The sequence below is a fragment of the Coregonus clupeaformis genome, chromosome 29, assembly GCF_020615455.1.
Source record: "Coregonus clupeaformis isolate EN_2021a chromosome 29, ASM2061545v1, whole genome shotgun sequence".
Classification (NCBI taxonomy): domain Eukaryota; kingdom Metazoa; phylum Chordata; class Actinopteri; order Salmoniformes; family Salmonidae; genus Coregonus; species Coregonus clupeaformis.
In genome coordinates, this window is record NC_059220.1 from 26,106,741 (window position 1) to 26,133,873 (window position 27,133).

At 44.9% G+C, this 27,133-nt stretch overlaps 1 protein-coding gene across 1 annotated transcript in view; it reads right to left on the reverse strand.

Annotated features, from left to right (window-relative positions):
* The window catches only part of LOC121544942 (ryanodine receptor 3), a 217,922-nt gene that overhangs the window by 40,531 nt on the left and 150,258 nt on the right, over window positions 1-27,133 (reverse strand). Inside the window, exons 23-48 of the mRNA XM_045209137.1 lie at window positions 25,338-25,421; window positions 25,007-25,166; window positions 24,460-24,607; window positions 24,163-24,365; window positions 23,543-23,717; window positions 22,799-23,007; window positions 22,430-22,632; window positions 22,218-22,287; window positions 21,959-22,119; window positions 21,676-21,841; window positions 20,750-20,836; window positions 20,382-20,608; window positions 19,433-20,249; window positions 19,005-19,205; window positions 17,809-17,911; window positions 16,973-17,107; window positions 12,823-13,099; window positions 12,513-12,627; window positions 5,616-5,748; window positions 4,247-4,350; window positions 3,910-4,045; window positions 3,152-3,338; window positions 1,841-1,949; window positions 1,539-1,659; window positions 484-653; window positions 13-233 (exon numbers count right to left, since the gene is read on the reverse strand). Of these exons, the coding sequence (XP_045065072.1) occupies window positions 13-233; window positions 484-653; window positions 1,539-1,659; window positions 1,841-1,949; window positions 3,152-3,338; window positions 3,910-4,045; window positions 4,247-4,350; window positions 5,616-5,748; window positions 12,513-12,627; window positions 12,823-13,099; window positions 16,973-17,107; window positions 17,809-17,911; window positions 19,005-19,205; window positions 19,433-20,249; window positions 20,382-20,608; window positions 20,750-20,836; window positions 21,676-21,841; window positions 21,959-22,119; window positions 22,218-22,287; window positions 22,430-22,632; window positions 22,799-23,007; window positions 23,543-23,717; window positions 24,163-24,365; window positions 24,460-24,607; window positions 25,007-25,166; window positions 25,338-25,421 (4,722 nt within the window). The remainder of the gene's footprint in view (window positions 1-12; window positions 234-483; window positions 654-1,538; window positions 1,660-1,840; window positions 1,950-3,151; window positions 3,339-3,909; window positions 4,046-4,246; window positions 4,351-5,615; window positions 5,749-12,512; window positions 12,628-12,822; window positions 13,100-16,972; window positions 17,108-17,808; window positions 17,912-19,004; window positions 19,206-19,432; window positions 20,250-20,381; window positions 20,609-20,749; window positions 20,837-21,675; window positions 21,842-21,958; window positions 22,120-22,217; window positions 22,288-22,429; window positions 22,633-22,798; window positions 23,008-23,542; window positions 23,718-24,162; window positions 24,366-24,459; window positions 24,608-25,006; window positions 25,167-25,337; window positions 25,422-27,133) is intronic.

Here is a 27,133-nt window from a genome sequence, read left to right on the forward strand (position 1 = left end):
GGAACACCTTACCTGCAGACAGCCAGCAGACACTCCTCGATAGCGTCTCTCTGGGCCTTGGTGAGCGAGCGGCCCTTGGACAGCCTGTAGATGGTGTGCAGCGTGGAGTCGATGAGCGCGGCGTAGTGCTCTGTGCCAGCGAAGTGGGGGGCACAGCGGGTGAGCAGGGGAAGCATGGCAGAGCCGATGTACCTGTTCATGGCCAGAGCCGTCTCTGTGGTGCTAAGTACCTCCTACAGGGGAGGGGTCAGAGGGTACAATACACCTGTTATAAAGCAGCTTTCAATACACTAACTCCCTCTCACACACAAGCCCTTAAATACACAGCATCCACTCCACTCAACTCCCACATCCTTGAATACCTCAACCCACTTGTCTGGTAAACAATGAACTAGATGGCAAAACAAACAACGTGATGCCTTAGCCTAATTTGTGGTCTTCCACATCTCCCACCTCTCAGCTGAGGGTGAGCCCACCACCTACCGTGTCCAGAGAAGCAGAGGCTCGCAGGTCTGGCAGGAAGCCCACTTCCAGCAGGTGTAGTAGGAAGCTTTGGTCCTCGATACCATAGACCCGGTCCAGGAACAGCACCATGGGGGCCTTGTGGTCCGGGCAGAAACTGGCCGCCATATCAGGCTCTGTCACAGTGCCGTCTGTGGTGGAGATAGAGAGGTGGAGAAAGAGAAAAGAGGATATTAAAAAATGATGAGATACACAAAGCAGGAAAACTAAATAAGAATATGGAGGAGGTGTGTCTCCGTGTAAATATGACGATGTGTTTTATATATGTTTTTCTTGCAGTATTCACACAGTTGGAGAGCTACCTATACATTACAGCAAGTCTCTTCTGTTTAAGAAAGCCATATGTATTCATTAGCAGCACTGCAGCTTGTGAGATGGTTTCTGGGGAGGGAGACACGGCTGAGTGATTTAGTTCCCACTGGTCACAGACGTCAACTCAACATCTATTCCACCTTGGTTCAACGTCATTTCATTGAAATGATGTGGAAACAACGTTGGTTCAACCAGTGTGTGGCCAGTAGGTTGTTGGCCAGCCGACAGCTCTCGTTGTGTGGCGGCTCGGAGCATTGCCATGCTTATATAGAGCAATCAATAGAGAAAAATACCCAGCAACAGAAATGAGAGGGAGATGGTGGGGAGGATAGCAGAGCAGGCAAACTCAAAGCCGTGGGAGGTAGAAAGACATGGCTGATTAAAAACACATGAACTGTGAGCTGGGATCAACAGCACTTCAGCACCACCATTTAAACTATTGGGTTTCAAACTTTATTATGTATAACTCAACCAATTTGATTTGTTTTTAGATTTTGTAGAGTAAAGTGTGAAAGCCAGCAGATGGGCCATGATGGCTGAGTGATTTGGGATGTTATTGTGTGCTGTTGTTTTGTGCTGTTGTTTTGTGCTGTTGTTTTGTGCTGTTGTGTGTGCTGTTGTTTTGTTCTGTTGTGTGTGCTGTTGTGTGTGCTGTGTGCTGTTGTGTGTTATGAGAGCTGGGTAGGAACTGGGCAGTCCTCTACCTTTGTGGATGACGGGCATTTTGAGGGCTATGCTGATGATGCCCACCAGGTCTTCAGTGGGCACTAGGGAGCGCAGGATGGCACGGATACGCAGGGCCTCCCCTTTCCCCTTGTTAATCAACTGAGGGAGGAGGACAAGGACATTAGTCCTATTGTTGGAGTACATACATTCATTCAACCTTTACTTATCCAGGTGAGTCAAAGCGAACAGATGCTGAGATGTTTCGAATGCAAATGAACTGTGCCTCTCAGAGTAGGTTAGAGTTCATATGATCTGTGATGGGACCATCAGCTAAACTCACGTGCATCTCTGGGGCACAGCGTCCCAATAAGTCGATGAGAGCAGAGTAGAAGGACATGATGGCATTTCCCATGTGAACCACCTCTTCCTCCTCATCATCCTCAGCAGACCTGCCCACAACAAACACAGGAGGGGGAGTGAGAAGGTCTTATGGGTCTTGTCTTGCTATCTTAACTAACTGCTGATGATCTTACAGGGTTTACTTCGCTATGTACTATTAGCTCTAACCAGCTAGCACATTTGGTTCCTTGGAAGTTGTGGGAACGTACGTTTTTGGTTTCCCATTGGTTCTGGGAACGAAGCCATACGTTTCCTGACCGGTAATATGGAACGTTTTTTAAACGTTCTGAGAACAGAAGTGAAAATGTTGCCTGTTCTTGGAACGTAAATTTTTAGGTTGCAGGGAGGTTCTGAGAACGTTTTACTATGGTTCCCTGAAAGTTGTATTAGTATTCTGAGATTGGAAATTCTAGGTTATTAAATACTTTTCATAACACTGCTGGCTTAGGTTAACTGTTTTGAACGCCAAGCACAGATAAGACACATGTAAATTCATCTGCTTAGGCATTAATCATGCAAATACATTTTATTTTTTTGTGGCATGGTGTCAGTGAGATTCAAACCTATGATCCTCTGTTCTCTATCCATGCAATTAGTCCACTGCGCCACCAGGACAGCGTTAGCATGCCATGAATTTTTTACTCATACAAAGCTGTTCATTTTAGTCTATTCAAACAGACCCCATTTCAAATGAAACAAGCACTCATTAAGATCAGGTGTGGCCAATTAATGGACGCGGCCAACACACCTGAACACACTTAACAAGATAGTGGATAGAGAACAGAATGTATATGTTAAATAAATAACATTCTTAGAATGTTCTTTGAATGATACAGTTTTTTGTGGTTTTATGGAAAGCTTTCTTAATGTTCTGAGAACATTACTTTAAATAGAACCATGAGGAAACCTGCAGAAAACTTTATGCTGAAGTACTGAAATGCCCACAGAAGAATGTTGTTTCTTAATGTTTTCTGAACGTTCTGAGAACATGACTTTAAATAGAACCATGAGTAAACCTTTAGAAAACATTATGCTGAAGTACTGAAATTCCCATCTAAGAAACGTTATGTGCTAGCTGGGTATCCTGCACCATTCCCAGAATGTTCTGGGAAGGTTGTACGCAATTTAACCATAGGACAACCACGCTCTCACCAAGCTCTAGGAAACATATGGTTTTCAGAACGTTATGTGCTAGCTGGGTATGCTGTTAGCTCTTGCTCTATAGCTATGGCAGGTACAGTATGTATCTTACACGTCATAGCTGACCCCCTGGCCAGAGGAGGGTAGGTCCAGAGCAGGGTTCTCAGAGATCTTGATGGCCTCCTTCATGGCTGCTAGCAGCCCGTTACCCCCCTCTCCTCTCAGGGCCGGGCCAAAACACTCCGGACGTCTGATCAGTAGCTTCACCACCACACTGGAGTTCTCCTCCACACTCTCACCTGGAACACACAAACACACAGACACACACACCAGGTTAACAAAACAAATATATCAGTGCTAAACTGCATTAGCACATCGACATTGACATCGACACAAGATGCACAGAAAAATGCATAGGACGAAAAACACACACATATATCAACAACTCTGACATAAACAAAATACTCCCTCGGGCTCCCAAACACCTCAGAGGTGAACAGCGTCAGATATAAACCTCATCTAGTGAGTGCTTGCCAATGTATCGCTACTTTTTTTTGGTCCATCACTGTCAGGAAGCAAATTAATGGCTGCCCTGCTCGTTCAGCCAGGAGCAGTTTCCAATATCTTTAGTGAGAGCCTGTTCCTCCACTGAGCTCTACTGGTGCTGAGGTTGTAGCTCCCAGATACTAACCTCCTCAGGCAGTCTAGCCTGCTCTGCAGCATACAGACAGACAGGCCCTCTCTAACCCTGCCCACACCTGGTGTGGAAGGCACAGTACAGCACAAGCCCCATTCTCCACTTTACCCTACAGAGACTAAGGTTCAGTACAGTAGCTGCTGACAGTCAGTACAGTACAGTTTCCTACCTACCATTGACAAAGACAGCGAAGCGCAGGAAGGAGAGGTAGCGCTCGCCCTCGATGGGGTTCCAACCGATGTCAGGGTAACCTTTGTCCAGCAGCATGGGACAACTCTGGAGCCCACAGCCTGCTAGGTACGTCACCACCTGCAACACACAACCAGGACACAATCAAGACACAACTAGGACACAACAAAGACACAACTAGGACACAATCAGGACACAACCAGTACAAACTTAATAACAGACACATGGACTGAGGATAATCTTATACACATAGACACAAAACACTAATTCTAATGCACACAAATCAACACACACAAATCCAATAGAGACAGCATCACCTACCTTATCCAGGTCGGGCTCCTCCAGGGCCAAGGCCAGGCCGTTGTTGTCCATCACAGAGGAGGCAGCCACGTCTAGAGGAGTGGAGCCCCTCATGGCTGGGGATGCTATGGGCAGAAAACATATATAGGATCCAATTAAAGTAGCTACTTTCTTACAGGTATTTACAACAATTATGGTGTATAGAGAATGAATGTCCATTCCACTAAGTCTGATCAATCAATCACATTTTTATTTAACAGCGCGTTGAGGTACTCATCAATTGTGTACATTTGTGTCTTTAATTTATTTTTTATGTATAAGTCTGTAAGGTCTATGTTAATGTTTTAAATTGCTAAGTATTTTTGTCTGTAATGTATTTTTCGTTATGTGTCGGACCATAAATCATAAACCATTGAAATGGGAGATAGTGGGAGTAACATAAAGCCAACAGCAGGGGGCAGCCTTACACTCATGATGAACCAGAACCAGGCTCTGATTGGACTGGCAGATTGTTCATCTGTCAACAGTTGAGTGATACTGATCTAAACCAAAGTTTCCAGCTCCTACTTGCAACAATTCCTTCTATTGTTTCACTGAGTTTATCCAAGCCTATGAACACTGTCTGAGGAGAAATGACTGATATAAAGGACACTGCACTTTCTGTGTTTTCATAAACAGAAATATTCAAAAACGTGTAAATTATTGGTTCAGGCTAACGCTCAAAGGCTTTGTCTAATACAGGTGCAAGACTGTGATTAGATTATCCTTTGCCTGTGGACCATTTGGTGTGTGAGTTATTCCAGAAGAGAATGCACTCTCTTTCTCTCGCTCTCTCTCTCTGCCACAGCAGGGTGTTCAGAGTGACTGTGGCACCTCTCTTGATAGAATGTACAATGACCCTCTCACCTGATGAATTCTCAACACGACCGACTGGCCACACACACACACACACACACACACACACACACACACACACACACACACACACACACACACACACACACACACACACACCCTCTTAATCTCAGATGTGTGTCTAATGTATGCAGACTCACAGCTCAAGGACCTAACCTGAAGCCCCGATGAGATTATTGTCCATAATAATGAGAACAGCGTCAGAGATGCTGTCACACCCAGTGTAACTAGAGTATGAGCCAGTCGTCCCAATATGAAATAAGACACGCTGGTTATAGCATGTCATTTCCCTGTCAGAGATGCTCCATAAAGCAAGAAGTGTAAAATGCTAAGCAAGGTCATATTCGAAAAGAAGGTCACCAATGAAAGAAAACTGACTGAAACAGGGAAGGAGTGCCTTGAACTCGTTTTTGTTTTCTGTTGCAATACGTTTTAATACAGTGTGCCCTAATAAATATGACCCAGGTGTACCTACCCAGGCCCACGCTGCTGTTCTCCAGGAGGTAGCTGAGGTGGTCAAACATGGCCTTCTGGTTCTGACGACTGATCCTGCAGAAGTAACACAGGAAGCGACAGCAGCTTGCCACCATCTTGGGGAACGCTATCTCCTGAGAGGAGAACACAGAGAATAGGCTTAATGAGGCACAACCTGTACAATTCTCAGTACAAAACAGAGACTCAGCTGACATGTTATAAGTAGATGTAAATCTTAGCTCTCACACAAGCTTAACAAAGACAGACAGACAGAGGAGTGTGTTAAGTCTACTGACTATTTGGCTTCCTCAGGGCTTGTTACTATAAATCCCCTTCACTAATGAATGCCTAAAAAGGTCTGCCATGCCATGCCGACTCCCCCTATGTCTTCCCTCCATCCCCAGCCCGGGTCTCTATACTCCAGTATCATGGAAGAGAGCCGTCAGCCTGCTGGGGTGTCTTTATTTCTGCACTCCCCTGCCTTCCCAACACACACTCAGCCTCCCTGCCACGTGCAGTATAGTCTCTCTTACATTGCTCTGCAGCACATACACATTGGAGTGCTGGAAAACCTGACTTTTATGCATTAAATCCTACAACCAATGTTTTCTCAAGCTTTTTTTATTAAAGTCCAAGGACATTACTACCACAACATTCAAGAATGACACCTTACTATTGGGGAATGGAACCAGAAAGCTTGTGTTACCTTTCTCACACCACTACAGTATTCATTTCAACAGACCCTTTCCATGCCCCGTTGTTAGAGCTCAATATATGCTTATAAAACATACAGAGCGGTACATAGTCTATATACAAGCTCTCAGTAATGTATTGGGTAAACCACCAATGTTTCGGCATCACAGTGCCTTCGTCAGGGTAATGTCATGAATGATTGAACCAGGTTATATGGTTTGATTGCACACTGTTATTTTGATATGGTTCAATAAGGATAAAGGATACTTAACCATATTGGTGGTCTGGTGAGGTGACCAAACAACAGTGCCAATACTTACTATTAGGCAATGGAACCAGAGAGGAAGCTTGTGTAACCTTTCTCACACCACTACAGCATTCATTTCAACAGACCTTTTCCACGCCCCATTGTTAGAGCTCAATATATGCCCAGAACTTTACTGAGGATCAGGCTATTGAAATGCCTGGTTGATTATGTAAATAGTCTTGTAGAACTCTGGTATTGATGGTCCATTTGAGGGTGAGTCATTGATATGAACGCTGAGAGTGAAAAAGCTGTGAACTCAGCTGTGATGGCCCACATCTGCCACCACCTTTCCTATTGTGTTTGTAAGCACCACAGCATTTTAGGCAGCCATTATTCAAAATCTATTCATACATACAGTACCATGGGAAGGGTGTGGCATGCACAGGGGACGACCAGGAGGTTGAACTCAGACTTCTATATAGGAATGGGATCCTATCCAGAGTTGCCAGATTAACAGTGAGTACAGTGAGGACAAACCCAGCCTGCCTCTCTCCTTCCACACAGAGTCCAAGCCTGTTTGTGACAGTGGAAAGCAGTTTGCACCGCAGGATCCAGAGATGGCCTCAGTGAAGCTGGAAGACTGCAGTCAAACACTGGAGCTGAATGCCAACATTAAAGATGAAGAAGAGGAGAAGAATGGAAAATATGTTTATCATGGTAAGGGCAGGTTCTTTCTTTCTATAAGTTACCCACTGGGCAGAAACTGGTTGAATCAACGTTGTTTCAACGTACTGTGACGTGGTATCTATGTGAAAAATACATTGGATTGGAAAAAGTCATCAGGGTGGAATTTCAACTACAGGATTATGTTATAATTGTAAAAATAATTATACATAGACAAACATTCAACACAATATGTTGAATTTGTACCTTTGAAACAATGTCAGCTCTTCAATGTTATATCCACTATAAGAAAAAAATAACAATAGGCGGGCAGCATTTCCTACGGGAGAGTTGATCTATCTACAGCTAGATCATTTCCTACTGGAGAGTTGATCTATGTACAGATAGATCATTTCCTACTGGAGAGTTGATCTATCTACAGCTAGATCATTTCCTACTGGAGAGTTGATCTATGTACAGATAGATCATTTCCTACTGGAGAGTTGATCTATAAACAGCTAGATCATTTCCTACTGGAGAGTTGATCTATAAACAGCTCGATCATTTCCTACTGGAGAGTTGATCTATAAACAGCTCGATCATTTCCTACGGGAGAGTTGATCTATCTACAGCTAGATCATTTCCTACTGGAGAGTTGATCTATAAACAGCTAGATCATTTCCTACTGGAGAGTTGATCTATAAACAGCTAGATCATTTCCTACTGGAGAGTTGATCTATAAACAGCTAGATCATTTCCTACTGGAGAGTTGATCTATAAACAGCTCGATCATTTCCTACTGGAGAGTTGATCAATCTACAGCTAGATAATTTCCTACGGGAGAGTTGATCTATAAACAGCTAGATCATTTCCTACTGGAGAGTTGATCTATAAACAGCTAGATCATTTCCTACTGGAGAGTTGATCTATAAACAGCTAGATCATTTCCTACTGGAGAGTTGATCTATCTACAGCTATATCATTTCCTACTGGAGAGCTGATCTATAAACAGCTAGATCATTTCCTACTGGAGAGTTGATCTATAAACAGCTAGATCATTTCCTACTGGAGAGTTGATCTATAAACAGCTCGATCATTTCCTACTGGAGAGTTGATCTATAAACAGCTAGATCATTTCCTACTGGAGAGTTGATCTATCTACAGCTAGATCATTTCCTACTGGAGAGTTGATCTATAAACAGCTCGATCATTTCCTACTGGAGAGTTGATCTATAAACAGCTCGATCATTTCCTACTGGAGAGTTGATCTATAAACAGCTAGATCATTTCCTACTGGAGAGTTGATCTATCTACAGCTAGATCATTTGGTCTCCCATCCAGGGTTTAAACAAGCCCAGTCCTGCTTAGCTTTGATATTAGTCACTGGCTAGGTTTTCAATTTCATTAAATTGGCGACAGATTTTCATGCAAATATTCTAAAATCTGCATAAAAACAATATGCGCATTTTCCCACCAGAGATGTATTTCCATCAAATTGACTTGTTGGGGATAAAAGGCTGTGCGTACCTTGCACTTTCACCACCCTGTGAAGTTCATCATAATGTATTTAATCTGTAGATTAATAAACTGCATGCTTTCCCAACGAGTCGTAGTGAGAGGACCACACAACATGTCATCGCTTGACTCCAAGTTTACTTCAATATGATGGTTATTCTATCAATATTTGCGCATTAAAGTGTTTCCACCGACATTTCTCGCATGGCCTAATTAATTTTACAGACACTAAAAGATCCCACCTTGTCTAGTGTATTCAGTTGTGTCGACATTTGGAAAGTTTGAAATGTTCTGCTTCCATCAGGTCTGTCATTACATTTTTTATCTGACATTTGACTTTACTCGCATAAAAAGCTTGGACGGAAACCTGGCTACTGTCTACTTACTATGTGCTATTGTGAGAATGATTATTGAGAGATCTCTTAATAACTAAATATGTTATTCACCGTTGCTATCAAAGTCATTCCAAAGTGTAGGTTTAACAGAGCAAATTAAATGTAACAATACTTTATAAGTTATACTGTATATCATCAATTATACTATTTAGGCTTATATTTCATTTGCAAAGTCATCAATAGCTTTTGTTTCAATTCAACCCCAGGGTTCAACTAAAAATAGACAATACCTAAAGGCCTAGGGTTTCAAGCTTTGGCTGATTTCAAATGTAATCATCAAGTTCTCCAAGTTAAAGAATAGGACTAAATAAAATCAAACCTTACTGAAAGTGCATTTAACGTTTGATTAGATGAGGTCCTATTCTTTAACTTTGATTTTTGGTTGAGATGGAGACGTGAATTTGGAAAAAGTAATCAACATTTGCTCTTCTTTTCACCCAACAATGACATGGTGACATTTCCATGAAATGAGTCTGTGTAGTAGCCAGGGTTGGGGTCATTTCCATTGCAATTCCAGTCAAATCAGGAAGTGCACTGACATTCCAATTTCAACAAAGCTTCTGTTGTTCATTCCAACTTCCCACTGTGCATGACAGGTTGCTGTAGAACTGTTTCATGATGAATTATTTTAATGAAATGGTAGATGACATTTCAGGTTACCGAAACTTGCATGGTTTGACACTAGTATTGTCAGCATTTATCTTATTCACTAGGCTTTATTCTGAAGTGCTCAGAGAGTAGACTAAAGACGTTAGATAGACACACTGCCAGTGTTTTGAAATTCTATTAAATTAGTCTGTATTTGCTAACCTTTGTGATAGTGAGTAGAGGATGATATGACCGATAATTTTAACTCCTTCTTCCCCTTCTGCCATTGACTGTTACCCACTTTTAGAATAGTTTTATTCCCCTTCTGTAACGTACAGCCTACTGATATGAAGTCCTATGTATATCATACCAACTGACTTGTTATTTTGATGTTGTTCACAAAGGACTCTGTGTTGAGACATTCTCTACATCCAGAGAGCAACTGAAGGAAGATCACAGAGCCAAGAGGTCTCACCACTGCCCACATTGTGAGGAAATTTTCCCATTTCTATCAAAGCTTAAAATATACCTAAAAATACACACAGGAGAGAATCTGTAATCCTGCACTGACTGGGAAGAGCTTCACTACATCAAGGGCTCTGACATTTCATCAGAGTGCACACTCTTCTGACTGTGGAGAGTTTCTCTCAACTGGGCCACTTAAAAATACATCAATATATACACACAGGAGAGAAATGCTTTATAACATCAAATGACCTTAAAGTTAATCAGAGAGCACACACAGGAGAGAAGCCTTACTTCTGCTTCGACTGTGGGTAGTTTCTCCGTATTAGGCCACTTAAAAAGACACCAACGGATACATACTGGAGAGAAGCCTTACTACTGCTCTGACTGTGGGATGGGCTTCACAACATCAGCTGAGCTAAAAGTTCAGAGTACACACAGGAGAGAAGCCTTACCACTGCTCTGACTGTGGGACGTGCTTCACAACATCAGCTGAGCTAAAAGTTCAGAGTACACACAGGAGAGAAGCCTTACCACTGCTCTGACTGTGGGAAGAGTTTCTCTCAACTAGGGATGGGCACGGTTATTTGAATATCTGAATGGACGTTAATATTCGATTACTTGGGAGAGTATTCATGAAGAAAATAAATAAATAGGCCTTTAAAAAAAAAGCTTTGTCTAAAATTAAATACAACTGTCTATGTGACATTGCTACATAGCCTACAAAGATAAACCATGACAATCAACATTTTTATAAAACAGTTTTATGAGTGTGCCCCATAAAAAAGACACACCGGTAGCCTTCACACGTTTCACACGTGTATCTTGTTGTTATTGTCGGTCAATCAAAACGGTGCTACAGTCAGAGGCTCCATGTGTAGAAAGTGAAGTGGGAGATTTCTAGTCAATGGAAAATTGAATTAAAATTACAGAATTAAGTTGGCTAAATGAGAAAGAGTAGGCTACAATGATCAACCAACAGGTAGGCTGTTGTAGACATTGGATGGGGAGCGCAGCAAAATAGCCTCAATTAGCCTTGCTACTTTAGCTTCTTTACAATCATTTGATGCAGTCAAGACAGGCACTACCAGATAGTATGATAGATAACCTATGGCCACTGGCGGACTTACCATTAGGCAGAAGAGGTAATTGCCTCAAGCCTCACATCATCAAGGGGCTTAATGAGCTGGGCATAATAAAATAAATGTAATTAAAATAATTTTTCCACTTGAGTTCCCCACATGCTCCGCTCAAGGCATAAAAAAAAATCCCTATCAAAATCCCTCTGTTTAAGCTAGAGATATCAGAGCGGCCTTCTACATCTGTAGTGGAAGGTGGCGGAGCTACAGCTGTGTTTGTCAGACCAGGAGACATCCCGAAAATCCTTCTTCTCACGGTTTGGGCTACACAGTAATATGACCCCCCTCTATGGAAAGATGAGTTTCTCACAAACAGGATGGTGTTCTCCATTTCGCTCTACAACCCCCACAAGTGTCATGGTACCGGGATGAAGGTAACCCGGTACCTGGCCAAAAAATTAATGGAAGTGAATAGGGCATTTCCATGTTAAATGTATATGGTTTATTCCATATATTTTCTTTTTCTGAGCTTTCATATATCTCTCAGATATAGGACAGACACTTCAAAACAAACATTTTTTTGAGAGTGTTTTTCCACGTATGAATCTGTTATTCAATACGTTTCTATGGGCTAATAGCAGTAAGGCCAAATTCAATGTTTCATCAAATATTTTATTTTTTGCGGATACCTAAAGGGGTCCTAAAATTCCAAATCAAATAGCTAAATGACCCTTGGTATGACCATCTTAAAACAATTCCATACGTTAGCTTAGTGAACCCCTCCTCCCAACTTAGACTAGAGCAGGGGTGTCAAACTCATTCGCAGGAGGGCGGTGGCACCTTCATTGGGGAGGACGGGCTCATAGTAATGGCTGGTACAGAATAAATCGAACACATGGTTTCCATCTGTTTGATACCATTCCATTCCAGCAATTATTATGAGACCTAGACAACCAGGTGAGGGGAGTTCCTTACTAATTAGTGACCTTAATTCATCAATCAAGTACAAGGGAGGAGCGAAAACCCGCAGACACTCGGCCCTCCGTGGAATGAGTTTGACACGTGGTCTAGAGGGTAGTTAAAATTTTTAAAACAATGTTTTAAAATAATTCCCTTTAATTGGGAGTTGGTATGCTGCATCTGACACCTACCCAGTAGTCACAGTGCTAATGTAATATCTCATCAACACCTCTGCAGTATGCCATGGATGCTGTGATACACCAGTCTCCTCTATCCTCAGTCCTGTACTGTACCTGGGACTTGCCTCCTCCCAGCACGTTGACCATCACCTCCATCACCGTCTCATGCATGCCCAGCACACGCATCAGGTTGGGGTGCTGGTAGAATATCTTGTTGTTCATGATGTCACTGGACGGAAATACAAAACACAAGCAACTCAGAACATGTGAGAGAATGCTTAGAACAGAGTGATGCCTTAACATGCAACATTGTTATTGTATCGATCTTAGAAGTTACCAAAGGCTTGTAAACAATATTTCATCCACTGAAAATACCTAATTATCAGACTATGTTCATGCAGACTTAGCTGTGATGTGCCCCTGCCTACCCAGACCATCGATCATGAGTTTCTCCTCCTCCTTGCCCATGCGTACGGACAGCAGTGATCTGATCTGACCCAGAGAGGCCAGTAGGTTGATGGTGTCCTGTATAGAGGCAGCACTGATAGTGTAGCTCTTCCTCATGGCCCGGAGCAGCTCTCCTATGCTGTCGTACTGTCTCCTCAGAAGGCTGAACATCACTCTGACCAGCTCCGGGTCCTGGATGTGGCACTCCTGAGCCCAGCTCACCATTGTCTGGCTAATCAGCTCTTTAAGGTTGGCTGGGGGAATAAGCAGAACCTCATTAACTCCTAGACTTTACATTGTTAGGATATAGGTTACATACTGTATAAGACTGAGATGTCTTATTTAAGATACTCTTTGAAGAGGTAGGGTTTCAGTTGTTTTCGGAAGATGGGCAGGGACTCTGCTGTCCTAGCTTCAGGGGAAGCTTGTTCCACTATTGGGGTGCCAGGACAGAGAAGAGCTTTGACTGGGCTGAGCGGGAGCTGAGCCCCGTAGGGGTGGGACGGCCAAGAGACCAGACGTTGCAAAATGCACAGAATAGTGGTAAGGACAACACCAGTAGACGGTAGTACGTTAGATGGTACTAATACTCTAAGTGGGAGCCTTTTTAAATGTTCTTTATCCAGCGGAGACTTGCTTGCAGTGTCAGCCCTAGTTGATGTTAGCTCTGCTCTGCAGTGCCTTCTGGCCTGTGTGTCCTTGTGTACAGAGAATGACCTCCACCTATAGAGGTCTGCCTCAGAGACACAGCAGGGCTCTTCTGGCCCTTCAGTAGCAGCCCTGCACACCTCATAAATCCCCCTTACACTGCTGTTAAAGAGACTGCACTTGACTAGCTGATCCCACTTCCGTCCATTGTCACCATGCAAGAGTGATAAAAGGGAAACCATTCAAAGACTCAATTCAGGAGCCTGGCTCAGTGATGCAAATAAGACCTTGAATTAGAAGCATCTCTCTCTCTCTCTAGAACACTGTCTGTGTATAACACACAGCAACAAGTCTCTTCTCAAAAGGAAAGGTGATAAATTGTGTGAGCAATGTCAATGTCATTCTTTTCCGTTTGTCATTTGTAAAGAAAACACTTTTGCTAATTCATCCATGAAAAGGCGATTGCCCATTCTCGGTGGAGCGGAAGTGAAGCACTCTTATGTAAGAATGAGACTCACTGGGAGAGTAAGAGGTATGAATAGTACTGTACCATATTCTGCTGCCTCTCCCGGTTAACTGAGTCATTAGTTTGGACAGCTCATTTGAAGGGAAGCCCCAACGCTTCAATAAAACCAGATCAATATGCCTGTGGTGGTGTGTAGCGGTGGTGTGTGGCAGTGTGTAGCGGTATTGTGTGGCAGTGTGTAGCGGTGGTGTGTGGCAGTGTGTAGCGGTGGTGTGTGGCAGTGTGTAGCGGTGGTGTGTGGCAGTGTGTAGCGGTGGTGTGTGGCAGTGTGTAGCGGTAGTGTGTGGCAGTGTGTAGCGGTAGTGTGTGGCAGTGTGTAGCGGTGGTGTGTGGCAGTGTGTAGCGGTAGTGTGTGGCAGTGTGTAGCGGTAGTGTGTGGCAGTGTGTAGCGGTGGTGTGTGGCAGTGTGTAGCGGTAGTGTGTGGCAGTGTGTAGCGGTAGTGTGTGGCAGTGTGTAGCGGTAGTGTGTGGCAGTGTGTAGCGGTGGTGTGTGGCAGTGTGTAGCGGTGGTGTGTGGCAGTGTGTAGCGGTAGTGTGTGGCAGTGTGTAGCGGTAGTGTGTGGCAGTGTGTAGCGGTGGTGTGTGGCAGTGTGTAGCGGTGGTGTGTGTGTGTGTGTGTCTGTCTGTCTTCCAAGGTTAGGTAGCCTCGCCAGAGTGAGAACAGTAACAAATGTAGAGCAGTGGGGAGGGGGGGACAATTAGGTGGCTGTGTTTTAAAGTCTCTGTTTCTGCTGGTTGATTGGCTTGGCTAGTAAAACAGACAACACTGGGATGTCAATCATCACTGTCGGGTGGGCAGCGGGAAAACAACAGAATGCCCCAGTCAGTGGTAATCAATCCCAGCACCAGAGGCAGGAAGGGCAGGCGTTCTCCTAAACGACTAACATTTGTCCTTCTCCAGCTACAAGGAGCATAACGACCCTCTCTCAATACATAAAGACGCGCATGTCTCAGCTGCCTGGAATGACAATCGAGTTCCTCTGATGAACAAACGGCAGGCCCAGTGGAGCTAAACTCCTCACACTACATTTCACATAGCCCGCTCAACAGGAAGCAAATCATTTTGGGCCAATAAATACTAGGTCAGGGAGTTTGGCAGAGCTATTGCCTTTATTCTGTGATCTGATCATCGTCCTATGGGAGTTACGGTGGACTTTAGGGCCCCTGCTGTATTCTCAAGGTCCCATGGGAAAGCTGAGGTGACAGAGGGACGAACCTGGGGGAGTGGAACATGTGGAGAAACTGGAGGCCGTGGAGGGCCCATAAAACAGCTGACCAAATGTAATAGGACCACTCAGCCATGAGGACATGGGGATTGCAGAGGAGAGTTTGTGTCACTGCTGAATCAGGACTCTCTGTGGGCTTAGGGGGGCTGGGGGAAGTAGAGTTTCGGGTAGGGGGTTGATTAGTGGGACTTCTCCAAAACAACACCTCTGGGAATTGTGGAAGTTCTATCAAGAGGAAACACAGAGTGGTCTATACACTGTACTAGATGCATCAAAGCACTGCATTGCACCCTTTCCTTTTTTCACTCTCTCTTCTTCACTCCTTCCTGCAGGACTCCTAATTCCTACAGTAGCAGTGAAACCCTGTACCCAGGCTGCTGTTACACAGCATGGTTATAATCAATCATGTCTGAAGAAAACAGCCAACACGAGCAAGAAAATACCCTAACAAGTCTTTTAGTGGAAATACACAACGTCTATTTTCATCTCCTCTCTCTTGTGAGATCAATCGTGGGGTCTCATGTGGTCCACATCGGGGTCAGTCTAACTGTCTGGGGACAGATTGCCTTAAACCATCTGCATTCATAGGTGCATATTTCAGGCCAAATTTACCCGCCGCAATTTGGGCAGTTGTCCATGCCAGAAGCACTCTTATTATTGGCAGTGAGCTGTACCCATTTTCAGGAAGAATGCAAACATGTTTTTCATCTTCCTGTTTGACCAAAAACATTTTTTTGGTCATTTAGCAGACGCTCTTATCCAGAGCGACTTACAGTTAGTGAGTGCATACATTATTTTAAATTTTTCATACTGGCCCCCCGTGGGAATCAAACCCACAACCCTGGCGTTGCAAACGCCATGCTCTACCAACCATTGCCAGCCATTCCCTCCCCTACCCTGGGCCAATTGTGCGCCGCCCCATGGGTCTCCCAGTCACGGCCAGCTACGACAGAGCCTGGATTCAAACCAGGATCTCTAGTGGCAGAGCTAGCACTGCAATGCAGTGCCTTAGACCACTGCGCCACTCGGGAGGATAATGTTTCAAGAAATGTAGAGTTGTCCTGATAATATTGAGGATTCTGCTATTGTGAAACATTGTTGTATAATTTTTTTATGGAGTCTTGATTAGAGGCAATCAGTTAATTCATTAGTAGCCTCTGACATTGCATTGTACATGAAGAATGTCAGACAATTTCCATACTGTACTCACATTGGTACAGTGCTCTGCATGTGTGTGTGTGTGTGTGATCGGGATAAAGAAGCCTGAGTTCAATCAGTGCAGTGTTTTCCCCCTCTCTCTGCAGAAGAGCAGGACTGAGTGAAGATGCCCCTCACTACCAGGCGGAGCAGCCAATCCTATACCGGCTCTGCATTACCATAGTAAAATTGAAATTGAAATGGAAATGACTGCCACTGGGTGTCTGTACTACATGCCAGACAAATGAAACAGGGCCTGTATGCCAGCATCACTATTCAACAGCTACCCTGCTTTCAATTTCCCTGTCCTCCTGTGTCCTCCCCCGTACTGAGCGAGTAAACAGTGACTTGTTTTGGAGAGATAACCTATTATAGGAGTCTTTTAGGAAACATATGCTATTACTGAGGGACTGTATTATCTTCAGGGACTACAGGACTAGCGGGACAAGGTGGGTTTCAGAGTCGCCAGTTCATGTTATTGCTGGCTGTGACATATAGAAATAATAGTAATACTAATAGTATAGTGTTACAGGGGGCTTGTTGTTCCTGCTCCGTGGGCTCCTCTTCAGTCTTCAGAGGTTGACCTTTGATCTTGTAGACCAGGGCCAGGAGACGACCTTTAATAGACGTGTCCTGCTCATCTTCCTCTTCCTCCATAGGGATTCCTACATAAACACACAGCACAGGAATAAAATCCCACTCCTGGACAAATATTGTTTCCTATGGGTCAATCTGGCAACATCTGTCAGCTGTATCATAGGGTTTCTTTTGCTCTGTCTTTCCTTTCTCTGTTCATGCAGTCTCCATCCTAAGGTGCTGCTTCAGGTCAGAGAAGTGCAGCATAACTGTAGAAGACATTACATCGGTATAGTACCCCCTAGGTACAGCCCTTTTCAATGATTTAGCAAAACATCAAGATGTCAGAGCAATCTGGAGAGGCAATGAACTAAAACACATCAGCAGCGAGAGAGAAGACATCCTTTTTGCAAAGAAACGCACAGGAAGCTCTAATACAATATCCTCCTGTAATTCAAATTAACCTTGGGAGCTCAGACAATAAACATACATTTACAAGGATACAGGATGAGAACTAACTATATTACATCGTTTTTGAAGTGAAAAATGCAATTATAATAACTCTTGCTGGGGATGTTTTCACCAGTCCTATTTGGACAAGCATTGTGTCCAATTTGCTGTGAGTAATAACATAGTTTTGTTTTCAATAAATTCCACATCTCATCTCTACGGTAACATTTCCCACTCAGGCCCTGTAATGCTGCCATTCATTTTTATTCCTAGTGAGATGGCAGGTCATAATTTTCAGGTCTAGACTGGAGACATAAACCCTCCTGATGTTGTTCTTTACCACAGTGCAGCCGCAGCTCATTGTGGAAGTCATAGAGCTCCTCCTGAATGTCCTCTGGACACGGGCAGTCCTCCCCCGTACTGAAGTTCAACAGCATGTTAATCTGAAACACACACATAAACTGTCATTTAGGCCACATGACTGTAGTATGCAATGGCCCTACACACTTTATACATAGATAGTTCAGAAAAATAGTAAATATGACAAAGCTTGTGTGCAGTAATAGAGACTGAAGGATCCAGGTAAAACAACATTAAAGTTTGTGAAAAGTGATGAAGTAAGCAGGGAGCTGTGACCCTGAAGTGCTGTGTAGATTAAGAAATGAGGTGTCCTTCCCTTCCTCCTGTCTGGCAGGGCCAGGGGGGGAGGTCGTAAAGCCTGGATGTGTCCCCGTCCCCGGGCAGAGGCAATAACACAGCAGACAGGGATGGATTCCCCCAGCCTTGAGGCTGGGCAGCGGAGCTTTAGGGAGCAGTTAGAGAGACGGTCACTAAGCCTCTCTCAGTCACTCCGGGCCAGCTGAGCGGTACTCTCCACAATTTTTGTATTTTTTATTTTATTTAACTAGGCAAGTCAGTTAAGAACAAATTCTTATTTACAATGACAGCCTACCCCGGCCAAACCCGGACGACGCTGAGTCAATTGTGCGCCGCCCTATGGGACTCCCAATCACAGCCGGATTGTGATACAGCTGCGCCACTCGGGAGCAATGAAAGAACCCACTGATACAAAACCAAAGGGAATTTGAGGAAAATGAATAAATATATTAACCATGAATGTGGAAAAATTACTGAATACTCCCACACTACTCACTAGAGTTTAGAGTGGAGAGGTGGACAGAGTGCCATTGAGGTTTAAGAGAACAATGTGCAGTGTGTGTGCGTGTGCTCGCTCGCTCGCTCAGAACAGTAGTCTCAGCAGCAGCCTGTTCTGTGTTAATGTGCAAACTCTATATCAATGTAACAAGGTTAACACACACAGATGTCTGCAGTCATCCCAGTTGTCATGAAGTGGGCAGCATTTCAAAAAGCCTAACTCAATCACAGATTTAAGGCCACGGCCGAGAGTCTGTGACTAAAACTGCTTGCCTGTGACTTTCTCATACTGTAACTTTACAGGAGGGAGATGATAAACTCACCATAACCTACATCATTAACTACGAGGCCATCTTAGGTTATTTCTATTTCAGTGTGTACCTGTTCTTGGGGAGGGGAGCGGAACTCCTTGGTCTTCTTGGCGGTGACAGCAGCAGACATGTTGAGGGCCAGCATCAGCTCGTTGTATCTGAACTTCTGGTTGTACTGCAGCTTGGAGACAAAGCTGTCTGAGAAGGACACGATGGCCTCGATGCGATGCTTCAGCTCACAGTCACAGAAGTAGTGCAGCAGCTCACACATCTGGGAGACAAACACAGTTTCCACATACGTATCATTTCAGCTGGGATTTAGACACAGACACTAATGACACATATGTTCAGGAAACTTATTAGAATAGAAAGCATTGATACAGAGACATTACATGGTTGAGTGATTTTAAAGTGGACTGTAAATGTCAGTGGATTTTTGCAGAGCATGTGATTGAAAGCCTAGCTGAAGCAGTGTCTCAGTCTCAGTGGCCATGTTACCTGTCGTTTGACTGGCTCAGGCAGCCTCTTCTCCAGCAGACCTTTCATTGGCAGCTTGGCCTCTTTGGCCGCCTCCTCCTCCCCGGCCTCCACCGCCTTCTTCTCGGTGGCCGTCAGCCCCTCCTTCTCTGTGGCCTCCATCACCACGGTGACGGCCTCCTCGCTGTGCTCCACAAACACGTTGGGGTCGATGAGGAGCAGGATTTTATGAACGTCCTGACTGCCCAGCACGCCCATGGTGAGCAGTGTGCCAATCAGCCTCAGGATGGGCACAAACTGGTACTCCACGCTGCCCCCTACAGGGTCCCTGATGTGTTGCCCACCGCCCTGCACTGCCTCAGTCAGCATGGTGATGGCCTTCTCCTTCAGGGCATCCAGGGGGATCTGGGGGCTGTACAGGTGCTGCTCCCTCTTGGTGCTGATGAAGCAGGGGGGGTAGAAGTTGAGCCGGGGCTTCAGCGAGGTGCTGAGGCCCACCCCGGGAGGAGAGTGGTGCTTGGAGGCATCGGAGAACAAGCAGATGCTGCGCGTCTCGGCGGTGATGGGGATAATAAACTCGTTGTTCATCATGAGGCGGGCCTCCTTGGCCGTCTCCAGGTGAATGCTGATCAGGATGTTGTAGAAGCCCTCGCGCAGCATGCCCGACAGGTACTGGTTGTCGATGGTGTAGAGCAGCTGGGATTGGTCCAGGTGGCTGCAGAGGGCGTGTGCCACGCGGGTGTTTCCCAGGGCACACAGGGCACAGTAGAGCTTCAGGGTGTGGTAGTGGAACTTCCTCAGGTCCTCCTGCTCAGACAGCTCCATGATGTCAACACACCTGGTGGGGAGATCAGTATACTGTTTAAACAGATAGAGGACGTATACAGGAGCACTTATGTCCTCAACCAGGGTGTGTGGTGCATGTGTGTATGTGTGTGCATAGTATGTGTAAGCATATGTAAATGTCTACCTGTTCTCCTCAGGTATGTGTACAGCCAGCATCTGCAGGGGCTCCAGACACTGCACCACCCAGCCGTGTCTCTCACTGACCCTGGCTGTCTCCACCTTCAGGAAGGTGTTTGGCATACGGCTCCACAGCACTGAGTTGATGGTCTGGACATCCAGCCTCGGAGGGCACTGGGGCACTGGGTTCTTATGCTCACTCTTAAAGATGGCAGCTGAAAGGGGCATGGCATTCTGTGGAGGTCAGAGGTCACACAGAGCACATTGTAGTTTACACAATGGATGATATACCAGTGGAAACGGTGGATAGAATTAAAACGGACTTCAGGTCAGGGCCATACGTGGATAGTAGGGATTGAAATCGAGTTACTCTACCTTTATCTTGGACAGCTCAAACTGGAAGAGGTTGGGGCTGGTTGGTCGCACAAACACAGCAGGAAACAGCTTTGTGTTGGGTTCCACCTGGTCAAGAAAGAGCACAGCATTAACATAAGACGTTTGCAGACAGAAAAGGCATATTGAGGCCATACTGCAGATACAGTATAGAGGGGGATTATAAAGAGTAGCATTGAGAGTGCATGATGTTCCAGAGCTATCTGACTCGGTGTGTGTGTGTGTGTGTGTGTATGTGTGTGTGTGTGTGTGTGTGTGTGTGTGTGTGTGTGTGTGTGTGTGTGTGTGTGTGTGTGTGTGTGTGTGTGTGTGTGTGTGTGTGTGTGTGCATGCGTGCGTGCATCTCAGAGAGAGACTAGGGAAGAGGCTGGCAGGATGGCTCAGAACAGTTTAAAAGCTTGCCGAGTTTCTGCGAGAGGAGAAATTAAGAAGATCATGCCCTTTAAAGAGGAGGTTTTGTTGTCTGGTTTGAGAGTACATACACAGACAGCCAGACACTGATCTCAGAGCTGGCAGGCAGGACAGACAGCCAGACACTGAGCTGAGAGCTGGCAGGCAGGACAGACAGCCAGACACTGAGCTGAGAGCTGGCAGGCAGGACAGACAGCCAGACACTGAGCTGAGAGCGAGCAGACAGGACAGACAGCCCCTACCCTGCTGCTGAGCCCGAGGCAGGGGGGACTGAGTGACTATCACACTGAGTAATGAAGAGATCAGGACAGGAAAATCAGTTTTTAGAGAATAGATGGTGTAGGTCTGATAAGAGGCAGACTGAATGATAGGACAGAGACTGTAGGGCTGATAGCAGCAGGAAGGAAGTAGGCTGAAGAGATAACGTGTGATAGGATATTGTAGACTGTGCAGTGGACATCTTAAAGAGAGACATTGTGTAGTTGGCTATGCAGTACCTGGTAGGAGGTGGCCAGCTCCTTCCCATTGACAGTGAAGTTCACCAGGCCAGTGGCCAGGTCAATGAGACAGCCTATCTCCAGGTCCACATTACTGCGACTGGACGAGTGGCCTGAGCTGGTGACGTCCCCACCCCACACCATGTAGCAGTTACTCCTCCTCACACTGGGGAAGGGTGAGGAAGAGGGGAGAGGAAGAGGAAAAATAACATAGTATCGGATTAGTTGCTTATCACTATTCATACCGACATGAGGATGAGGGTTTCCTTAACAGCATGATTACCTCTCATGGACCCGCCCACGCTGGTCTCCCAGGGTAACCGTCACCGTCCGGTTCTTACTGAGGTTGAAGTGGTTGCTATAGTAATGGTAGTCAGGGGTGACCCAGCCCACCCACACACAGGATGGATCCTGACCAGCGAAAACCCTGACAGAGTAGTAGTACTGCAAGAAAACATGGTGGCAAGTTAGCTTGACTACATGGCACCTGAAGTGTCATTAAACCAAGAACTATCATCAGCTGTTTATGATCCATTTCATACCGTGCTGATGTTGCTGTAATCTGTTCCTCTTATTCCATCATGACTGTGTCTCATAGACTTCAATGGATGTCTACAAGGAAAACATCAGCATTGAAGGACATTTTTTAATGTTAGAAGATAAAGTGCTTTTACAGAAACAAAGTTTAATACTGTCAGTGTCATATACAGATGTTTGTGTTGTACAACAGTGAATGCATGTTACGAGGTCTGACCTGTGTTTCAGTTTGAGGGACTCGTGCTCTTCGTGCACTCCGTTCATGTCGATGACAGGGCTGGTCTTGAAGAAGGAGTGGAACTCCACGGGCATGCTCAGACGACAGTACACCATGTCACCATTACTGTTCTGGGTCCCAAACGTCCTGTGGCTCACCTTCAGACAGGGAGGGCTGTCGATGGTGCCATCTATTCTAGTCACCTGGGATAGAGATGTATTTGGACAACTGATTTAGCCATTCTCCATCTTAGAAGTGAGATACCTTATTGGTTATTTAAGGTAAACCTTCTGTGAACCTCTACATATCATGTATATTACCATTTTGATTTTGTCATTGACCTTTTGACTTTCCAATTGTCGGTCTTACCATTATGTGGTTGTGGTTCTTTGGCACATTGACAAAGGTGGGGAGGCGTTTGCTGAACCACATGGTGACCTCACGGTTCATGTTGACGGCGAAGGGTTCAAAGCCCTCCTGGAGACCACACATGGTGTAGTACTTAAAGGTACTGGCGTCCTTCCCCAGGTTCATACGACCCACCTGGGACAGGCCCAGACTACACACTGGGATAAAACCTGGGGAACAGAGAGAAAGAGAGAGAGAGAGAGTGTGTGAGAGAGAGAATGAGGTAGAACGTGATAGAGAGATAGCGGAGGGGAGGGAGAGAATCAATGATAGAGAGAGAGAATTTCAGAGAGGGAGAGAGAGACAGGGAGAGAGAATGAGCGAGTGAGAGAGAGAGAGAGAATGAGGTAAGAGAGCATGATAGAGAGAGAATGAGAGAGAGAGAGATAGAGAGAATGAAGGAGAGAGAGAGAGTGAGGGAGAGCAAGAACACCTGTCATCATTCCCCTTCTCATTCTAAGAACACACACACAGCAGGGGGAGGGGATATCAATCCAGCTTTTACTAAAAGCCATTTACAAGTGTGACATTATATGAAGGTCAATTCATAATGGTGAGGCTCTTATTTTCACTTATTTTGCAGCATGTCTGTCAGTGCTTTGACGGCACAGAGACATCAGAGAGGGGGCAGAGCTTAGAGAGGTCCTTGACACACACTCTTCATCCTCAGTCTCACACACAATGCTGGCTGCCTCACACACTCACCGTCCTCCGTCTCGAAGTCAGCGAAGCAGAGCTCAGAGCCCTTGTTGGTGATGAGGATCTCTCCGTTGAGGGTGAAGATCATAGACTTGTCCTCCATGTTGATCATACAGCCCACCACGTCCCCCGCGTGCCAACACCGCCCAAAGAAACGGCTGCCCATGTTCAGACGATGACCCTGAATATATACACACACAATCAGTCTCTACAATCTGACTCAATTCTTAATCAAAATGTGATTTATTATGATATACACAAATCATACTCTCCAGGCTAGCTATGCCATCATCAACAATTTTTTTTAAATGTTATTTTATCTTTATTTAACGAGGCAAGTCAGTTAAGAACAAATTCTTATTTTCAATAACGGCCTACACCGGCCAAACCCGGACGACGCTGGGCCAATTGTGCGCCGCCCTATTGGACTCCCAATCACGGCCGGTTGTGATACAGCCTGGAATCGAACCAGGAGGTCTGTAGTGACGCCTCAAGCACTGAGATGTAGTGCCTTAGACAGCTGCGCCACTCGGGAGCCCAACTATCATAAACGTAAGTGTCTTTTCCCCTTTACAAATAAAGGACATAACATTATAAGCATGTAGAATAGAGAGTTGAGGGCTCACCTTGTATCCGTCGAAGACAAAGGCCAGCTCGTCAGTGCCCAGCTCTACATCAGGCCTACATCCAGGTCTGGCCCAGCCAACACGCATGTCTCCCCCCGTCACCAAGTCAAACTCAAAGTACCACTTCCCCGTCATCACCGCGTACGTCCTCTCCACACGGAAGAAACGGATCTTGTCGATGCTCAGTCTGTCCACCACATGGCCTGGTGGGTGGGAAGATGGCCACAGTATCAACACAGGAAGACTTGTAATGTTCTATGTATATCAGCATGGCTTTGTGTGGTAGTGATAACTTACCGCCCTCCTGATCTGGAGGTTCGATATTGTATCCGTATCCAATCAGAATGCGGATGGCCTCACGGAGGCTGTCCCGGTTGGACTTCTTAGTGCGCTCGTCTAATAAAGCATATGGCACCAGGCGAGGGTTCCGCTTGCTCTTCACATCCTGCATTGAGCACAGATGGGCACAGTCAGAATCACACACACAGACACACACGCACACCAGTCATCATCCTGCTGGACCAGCTCTAAGCCAGTGTTTGTTATGACTGGGCTGCCAATCTATAAGGGTCATTGAGTAGTTAATTGGGCGTTTGACAATATTACTATGGCGCTATACTTATATTCTGTGTATCCTTTAGGTGTCATTCGTCACTCTGCAGGAGGTGGTGGGGGTAGTGTCACATTTAGTAGTATTGCTTTTGGGCTTGCTGCTCTTACATTGAGAAAGGGTCATTATTTAGTTCAATGTTATAAAGCCTTTAGTGTGTTTACTGTATGTGAGCTGTGGTCAAAACCTGCAGTGCTTTCACAAAGACTTCACGCAGATGACTGTGTGCTTTACCTGCTGAATGCCATAGGTCCATCCTTGTTTGATCCTGTCCTTGGCCCACACGTTGTGGGCGTTTTCCGCCAGTTTTTCCACCAGAAGTTCCTGGCCTGGGGTCAGTTTCACGTCAGACAGCTCCAGTGGCGTGGGCTTGTAACCATTCGACATCATGTAGCTTAAAACAAGACAAGACATTAGAATGGTAAACTACTAGACAAAACAGTACATGTCATGATTTTTCATACTTTGTGCTCGCCTATGCAGAACATAGGAATCTCTAAAAGTTGGTAAATCATGTATTGGGTTCTTGCTGATCTGTGTATTCAAACGTCTAGTAGACTCTTACTTCTTTGGGAGTTTGATCTTCTTCAGGTCCTCTTCAGCGTTGGCATTGACCTGGACAACATGGCAGCCTAATGCCAGCAGGGTCCTATGAAGAGACACAGATTAACAATCTCCATCCTGGCGATAAGACCTGTCTACACGGGATGAGCTCTCTGAGAGGGTGACTCACATTGCCTGCACACTCTAACTAAATACTACAATCAGCAGGCATAATGTTATGATATTAGGTTTGGTGGGTTTCTGCACTACTTCTACATCAAGCAGAGTGGCAACTGAACCAGCATGAGCATACACAGAGAGCATTGAATTGTTTAATTGTGCATGTCCTGGTCCATTATGAAACCATATAATCACCTTAAGGACTTGTTAAGAAATAGTTATTCACACTTGTATCAGTAAAATCTCATTGCTTTGTCATTGTAAGAGGACAAATGAGAGATGTGGTGTGATGGCAGAATAGCAGGGCTGCTCTTTAGGGGCCCAGGCTGTCTGTCTCTGTTGTGTCAGCGTCACTTGGGATGAACGTTACTCAAACCAGACTTTATCTCTCTCTCTCTAATCACACACACACACACTTCTCTGTCTCTTGAAACGTTATTTTGTTTTTCTCAGTGTCTGGGTGTGGGCTGTCAGTGGATCAATAGCAGATGTCCTACAGTGACAGGTGGGTGATATCAGGAACACTGGGGGTGCTGAGAGTCCAGCAAGAGAGCGCCTTCAGTCTACTACCTAACTGACCCCTGGTTCACCCACACCTTTTGTCAGTCATATGCCACTGGGCACAAACTGGTTGAATCAACATTGTTTCAATGTCATTTGCCAACGTATTGTGACATGTAATCTATGTGGAAAATACATTGGATTTGAAAAAAGTCATCAGGGTGAAATTTCAACCACAGGATTAGTGTATGTCATCATGGTATACAATTTTCAACATAGACAAACCATGTATAAAATATGTTGAATTTGTACCTTTGAAAAAACGTCAGATTCTTCAACGTTATATCCACTATCAGAAAAAGACTATAGGCTGGGCAGCACCTCCTACTGGAGAGTTGATATATCTACAGATAACCCTTTGGTCTCCCATCCAGGGTTTTAATCCAGCCCTGTTTAGCTTTGATATTTGTCACTGACTACTACCAAGGTGCTATCGTGAGAATGACTATTGAGAGATCTCTTAATAACTAAATAGATTCACTGTTGCTATCAAAGTCATTCCCAGGGTAGGTTTTAACAGAGCAAATTAAATGTAACTATACTCTAAAGTCATATATCATCAATGATACTATTTAGGCTTATATACAGTTGAAGTCGGAAGTTTACATACACTTAGGTTGCAGTCATTAAAACTCGTTTTTCAACCACTCCACACATTTCTTGTTAACAAACTATAGTTTTGGCAAGTCGGTTAGGACATTTACTTTGTGCATGACAGAAGTAATTTTTCCAACAATTGTTTACAGACAGATTATTTCACTTATTATTCACTGTATCACAATTCCAGTGGGTCAGAGGTTTACATACACTAAGTTGACGGTGCCTTTAAACAGCTTGAAAATTCCAGAAAATGATGTCATGGCTTTAGAAGCTTCTGGTAGGCTAATTGACATCATTTGAGTCAATTGGAGGTGTACCTGTGGATGTATTTCAAGGCCTACCTTCAAACTCAGTGCCTCTTTGCTTGACATCATGGGAAAAGCAAAAGACATCAGAAAAAAAATTGTAGACCTCCACAAGTCTGGTTCATCCTTGGGAGCATTTTCCAAACGCGTGAAGGTACCATGTTCATCTGTA